Here is a 7182-nt window from a genome sequence, read left to right as displayed (position 1 = left end):
TAAAATAATCTTATAAAAAATAAATCAACAAATAATAATTTAAAAAAATCAAAAGACAAAAACTAGTGATATTTTGATATTTTTATAAGATATATAGGAATTATATTTTTATAAGAAAAATGATAAGATATTTTGTGTAGCACTCCATTTTCAGCATGTAAAATAAGCATTGCAAAACCAAAATAATATATTTTTTCTTTTTTACTTTCCATTTAGTATTTTTCTTGGAGATACTTAATATGTTTGGTAGCATGGTTTAGCCGCTCTTTTCAAAAATTTTGAAATTGTTTTTTCTTTGAATTAATTTTTTTATATTTTTAAATTATTTTAATGTATTGATTTTAAAAATAATTTTTTTAAAAATATATATATTATTTTAATATATTTTTAAGTAAAAAACACTTTAAAAACTAATACTAATCTTTATCCAAAACACCATAACACAACATGGCTTTAAAGCCCACGCCCAAAAAACCCTGGCCCATTATTTAGCACTTTGATGTGTTAAATATATATAACAAAGATTATTTTGGTCCTGTCTCGTTGTAAGCTTTTTTTTAGTTGCTTTTCGAGCGCAACCTCATTAATAACTTCTGCTTTTTAATGAAATACTAAAACTTTATTTTTGTATTTAAAAATTTTTAATTTTAATTTTAATTTTTTTTATATTTTTAGATTATTTTGATAAATTGATATAAAAAATAATTTGAAAAAATAAAAAATATATTAATTAATGTATTTTTTAAATAAAAAACACTTTAAAAAGCAATTGCTACTACTCTCAGACACTCCCTAAATCATTTAACTGGTGTTACATCGTGATTTTATTTAAAAAAATATCAGGTATGCAAGTTATTATAAAGCATTTTTTAACTTAAAAAAATTAAAATGTAAATTCAAAAGCCAACACAAGCATTGAACTAAATAAGTTGATAATTATTTACAGAAATAAATAAAAACAATATTGACAATAACCAAAAGAAAAAAAATACAAATCAAGATATTCAATCACATAAAATGAGACATTCACTCAATTTTATTCACTGAACTTATTTATTTAAATCAATAAAAGATAAATTCACATCATAAAAAACCTCATGACCTAAAAGATAAACACAAATAAAAGTAACTACATAAACTCACGTCTTATAGAACGAACAAATCAACAATATTATTTAAAAATAAAAATTTTTATTTTGAAAAATAAACTTCGTTTGTATAGATCAATAAAAAAATTATAAAAAAATTAGAATAATATATTGAAAAGTCAAACACAAAAAAACAAATAACCCTATATTAAAAAATAACATTCAAAAGCTGTGATCTGAATCATAAGATCATGATAAACTTATGGAAAAGAAATTGAAAATAATCACAACGCCAATATTTTTTTGAAAAACAATAACTAGAGGAAGATAAAAATTTGATTTGACATGCGCTCCGCAGCTGGTCAAAATGTTTTTTTAAAATAAAAATTCTTGAGTACAAGGGTTATTTTGATATGTTTTTTTTTCATAAAAAAAACTATAAATGTAAATCAAAAAGTTTATCCAAATATCTAATAATAATAATATATGCAAATAAAAAAAATATTAACAATAAAAGAAAAAATAAAAAAAATTAAGAAATGAATGTAGATTAAGATAATTTATTTGTTTATGTTTAATGAACTTATTTATTAAAATCAATCAAGGATAAAAAAAAAAACACATATGAAACCGAGTTAATAAAATAGAAGGAAAAATATATGCATGGCTGAATATATACAAAATAACAATTTTTTTTACAAACCAAAACTAGTTTTTATAAAATAAAATAAAAAATCTAAAAAAATTAATTAAAAAAAAACCTTTTAAAATAAAAAAACTTTATTAAAAAAAGATTTGTAAAACCCCAGTAGAAACATTAGCTAGACAAAATGATTTTTATTTTAATGTAAGATTTTGAATTCATAACATTTTTTTTTATAAAAAATATGTCAGTAATGTCTAATTTATTGTAACCAACTAATCATGATGTCCTTGCATCGAACGGTATTGAAATGCTAAAGGAACTTCTCTTTATTAATTATTCAAAAAGCTAATATACAAAAATATTGTTTGTTTTTAGTTTTCAGTTTTTATTTGAGTAAGCTGGTTATATAAAAAATTATATCAGTTTTTTAATTTTTTAATTTTTTTTTAATTTTTTAAATTGATTTCAACCCTAATCATTTGATTTTTTTTACAATTTATTTTTAAATTTGATTCTCATTATTTTAATTGCTATTTATTTTATTTTGAATCATTTTCTTGATTGAAATTTTTTCAATTCCATCTTTATGCATTTATTTTTATTTAATTTTTATGTCAAATTTGGTATTTATTCTTTTAATTGCTACTTTTTTAATCATTTTGCTAATGAATTTTTTTTATATAATTCCATCCCTAAAAAATTAATTTCATTTGATTTTTCCCTGAACATTTAATTTCATTTAATTTTTATGTTGAATTTAGTTTTAATTCTTTTAATTGCAATTTTTTAGTTTTAATTCTTTTAATTGCAATTTTTTTTTTGTTTTGCATTAATTTTTTTTCAATTTCATCCCCTTAATATTTGTTTGATTAAGAATCTTGCTTTTTTGTTTTTTCAGGCTTGCCTTTAATGACATCATCTCGGTCTTATGATCCGAGTCATAGATTTAAAGGATTAGCTTGAGTCGACTTTTATTTTTTTAAAAGCATTTTTTAATATTTTATTTCTTTTCTATTTATAGGGTCATCTCAATTTCATGTCCTGGTTCATGTGTTTGATTTGTTGATTCGGGTTGTCTGTTAAATTCGCTCAGGGCTTTTTTTGTTTTTTTTATTTGCTTTGACAAGTTTTTAAAATTTTTAATTTTAAATTGACTTATAATAAATTTTTTCTTAAAACACGGATCCAGAGTTTTATAGGCAGCGAGCTTTTAAGATTTAATCATGTTTAAGATGCTTGTCCGAGTTTACTTGGTTTTTACAAATATTTTTAATTTCACCTCTTATGATTTTTGTTAATATTTAAAATTTAGTTCTTAATTTTTTCAATTGATATTTATTTTATTTGGTATTTTGTGTTATCTTTTCATTAAATTGCATCCTCCTTGGGTTTTTTCTATCAAGTTTTATCCTTATTTTTTTTTGTTGCTTTTACAGGATTTTTTTATTAATATTTTTTTTACTTATTTCATCATTTAAAATTAAATTGGTTGAGAATTATGGTTCTTTATTGAATCTAGGTAAAAATTTCATATAATACGACATTTAGAGATTATACTAGGTTTAAGGGGTTTGTCGGGTTTGCTATGTTTTTTTTTTCTTCTAAATTGATGTATTTTTTTAACCTTTTTTTTTACTTTTATTTTTGTTATTTTTTCGGTTTAATTCTCTTTTTTAATTCTTTTTTTTTCTGATTTGGTTCTAATAGACTAGCTCTCAATAATTTTTTTTTCCTTTTCACCCTTATCATTTTTTAATTCATAAATAATCTATCATATTACAAATAATAATCTATCATATTACAAATAATTTTCAATTTCATCCCATTATGATTTTTTAATCTTTTAAGTCTGATCCTAATTCTTTTAATTACAATTTTTTTTGGATTTTGTTTTTCCAGATTTTAGTCTCATTCTTTATTTTTTTCGTTGTTCATTTTTTTTGTTGCAAGTTTTTTTTATTAATATTTTTTTCTATAATTTTATTATTCATAATTAAATTAGATGACATTTAAACTTCTTAATTGAACTTGAGTCCATAATTTAACAAGTTTCAAATTTTTTATATTAGATTAGATTTATAAAGTTAATCTACATTTGCTTGTTTCTTTTTTTTTTAGTTGATGTTTTTTATATTTATTTTTAAAATTTAACTCTTCTCTGTTTTGATAATTTAAGTAGATTCAAAGTGATATTTTTTTCATTTTTTTTCATTGATTTATTTTTTATTTTTTTATATTATTTAAATTATTATTTTAACCAATAACTTCCAGTTTGGTTTTTTTTAACCTATCTTTTTTTTTTTTTTACTTCAAACAAATTTTATTCGACCCCAACAAAATACGGACAACATATCCATTAAAGTTTAAACTCGATATACCAAGCAAGTGGATTAATCCTCCCTTTTTGGGAAAAATGACACTGACATCATCATAATGCGGTAACAGATCATTAACTTGGTGGCATTAATTAATCTCTGACTTTGAATTTTGGATTTTCTATCAGATTAGCAGTGAGGTGCCAAGTAGTGCCAAGTTAGGTGGGTGAATATTCTTAAAATTAATAGACGGGTGGCATGCTTGTAGATGTTCAAGGTTGGTAATGAGAAAAAATCTTGAACTTTTTTCCAGATATCAACCATCCCATGATGCTAGCCGAAGGAGACAAACAAAACAAAGTGTGCTGAATCGTCGCCATGAACAATGCATACGTATATATATAGAAGATAGCCATGGAAAGTTATCAAACTCTACATGTAATCTCAGAAACATGAATGCATTTTCAGTTTCTTTGATAAAAGACAATTATAAGAGGAAATTACAAAATCACGAGACCCTCCATTGCCAGCATTCTCAAGGCCAGCTTCATGTCATCAAAATGTATTTTTTTTTTAAATAACCTGAATATTCTCTATGTGCACACAAGGCAGAATATGAAACCTCAAAAATTATTTAAATCCAATGCTAAATTAAAGGGTTAAAGAGCATGATTACGGTTCCTTTCCAGCAACCCCTCCATAATAATCATCTTCTTGTACTCTTTTGAATCAATCCCTTCATAATCAAGTATCTTTTGCGATGAGTTGTTCCTGGCTTTCGAACAACGAGGCACCAAGAAAAGCCATGTTGAGGTGCATAATATAGCACATACCTTGCCCCATAAGACCAAAACCATGAGACTTACAAGAACCAAACACAGACCAATAGTAGAAGTATGCCCTTTTCCATTCCCTTGCATATTGTCCTGCTTCAGTTTAAATTCGGATGAATTTGATCGAAATAACCGGCTTGTATCAGATAATGACTTTGAATCTAAAGAAAGCGATGAAGAACTCGAGGACCATAAAGAAGAATGTGAAGAGCCAATCATGTTGCTGTTGGAGATATTTACCCCGTCATCATCTTTCTTGGCAAATTCTTTATTCTTGGAATCTACCGAGTTTTTTTCTGGGTTTGATTCTTTCTCAACCTTTTCTGACTGTTTCAACTTTTGCAAAAGTTCCCTTTTCTTGATCTTCTTGGCCTGTCGAAGAAACGAATAAAGTACCCAGAAATCATTATCTTGAGACACATGGAAGCAAACAGTCGGGAATTATCTCAAGATAACATGTAGTAGATCTTTTGTCATTAAGTTACACAGTTGTATTACGAAACTGTTTGATTGAAATAAAAAATTGAATTGATGGACTTTTCATTGATCAACCGTGTTGTTTAGACCCATCAGCAGGTCAAAAGAATGGAGCATCAATTCCAAGACCACGTAGCAGAAAAGCAAACAGATTTAGTCCAGAGAAATTCAACATAAATATTATCCATCAATAGTTTCATCATTACAATTATGATAAAAAAAAACCTTGTAAGGATCAAATCGGGCGGCCAAAACCAGAGGGATAGTAATGCTATAAAAAGCAAGAGTCGGGAAGACCGAACGTCCAATAATATTCAAAATTCAAAGAAAAAACTTTCAAGGGAAAAAACAGGACCAGAACTTGAACTGATGAAAGTAAGCCTAAAAAAAAGAAGCAGAACCAATCAATTCGTTTGTTCAAACAACAAATAACACGCACCAATTACCGAATAACAAATAAGACTCTGTGTGAAATTAAAGATAACGAATCAAACATCATCGTTAAAAACAGGGGAGAAGCTTTAACAAAAGTCAAAGTCATTGGAAGAAGATACTTACCAGTGATGTCTCGAACAAAATTGCCTTCAATAAGCGAGAAATATTCTTCTTGTGACCTTTCTTTTCCGGGTAAGCAGTCGATTCCTTGCTTGACGATGGTAAGTTGGTGGGAAATATCTGAGGGAAAACTTCTCCGTCTTTGTGCTCCAACTTGACACACTTAAGAACTGGATCTCCGCCGCCATAGCGGCCCCCGCCCTCTTCAAGGCCTTGTCGCTCTAGACCGTCCATAACCACTGGTCCAAAACACAACAAGAACTTGTTTTTGTTCTTGTTTTTTCTGTTTTGATCAGTGTTGCTGTTGGTTTTTCTGGTCTTGGTCGACTGCATGGAGAGGGTGTTGTTAGATAAAAGATTGCGGTGCTGTTAGTTACAGATTTTTTATGTGTGCATGCGGGAATTTAGGTGGTATTTGTGGGGAGAGAAAACTGTGGAGAAAATCCGAGAAAACGAGGGAAAGTGTGCGTCTTTTGTTAAGAAGAAGGTGGCGTTTGGTTAGTTTACCGAGGGCCGTTAGTCTCGCGCTTTGTATGCTCCGTTTAGATTACGACAAATACTATAAGGAAGTATAAAATTTAGGGAAATTGCTCAAAAAGGGAGGGTCTTTTTGGTGTTATATATCCACGTAGGATTCAACTATTTATAGCCAATCACCCGTTCTCCTAGAATGCTTTATCAATGCATACAAGTTTGGGCTGTTTGAAGTTGTGTTTAAAATAGTATTTTTTAAAATTTTAATTTTTTTTAATTAAAAATTAATATGTTTTTATGTTTTTAAATGGTTTTAATGTGGTAATATCAAAAATAATATTTTAAAAATAAAAAATTATTTTAATATATTTTCTAAATAAAAATTATTTTAAAAAACAATTTATGAAAAAACCTTAAAATTGAAATTAATCATAATTGATTGCAATAATGCAAATAATTTTATTTATTTATTCACTGAATTGGCTAGTGTTCACCAGCCAGTTTCAAGAGCTTTCCGATTACCAAACCAATTAGATCTAGTTAATTAGAAAGAGAGGACGAAAAACATAATAAATTGAAGAGAATTTTCATTGAATGAGAACCAATCTTGGTTCATTGCTCTGAGCAGAATCTTTTTATTATTATTATTACAAGGAGAGATTCAGAGTTTGGTTAAGAGTATATTTATAATTATTTTTTAAAGTATTTTTTATTTAAAAATATATTAAAATAATATTTTTTTATTTTAAAAAAATTATTTTTATATTAATATATCAAAATGATTTAATATTAAA

At 26.1% G+C, this 7182-nt stretch overlaps 1 protein-coding gene across 1 annotated transcript; it reads right to left on the bottom strand.

Annotated features, from left to right (window-relative positions):
• Window positions 1-4026: 4026 nt before the first annotated feature.
• Window positions 4027-6461, bottom strand: LOC118058579 (uncharacterized). Its single transcript, XM_035071293.2, has 2 exons — window positions 5918-6461; window positions 4027-5254 (listed from the first exon to the last, which is right to left on the bottom strand). Exons 1-2 carry the CDS (start codon window positions 6245-6247, stop codon window positions 4709-4711), a joined length of 876 nt encoding a protein of 291 aa, XP_034927184.1. The 5' UTR covers window positions 6248-6461; the 3' UTR covers window positions 4027-4708.
• Window positions 6462-7182: the final 721 nt, after the last annotated feature.

This window comes from Populus alba, chromosome 1 (assembly GCF_005239225.2).
Source record: "Populus alba chromosome 1, ASM523922v2, whole genome shotgun sequence".
In the NCBI taxonomy this organism is placed as follows: Eukaryota; Viridiplantae; Streptophyta; class Magnoliopsida; order Malpighiales; family Salicaceae; genus Populus; species Populus alba.
The sequence above is the reverse complement of the archived record's forward strand: the minus strand, read 5'-3'. Positions and strand labels throughout refer to the sequence as shown.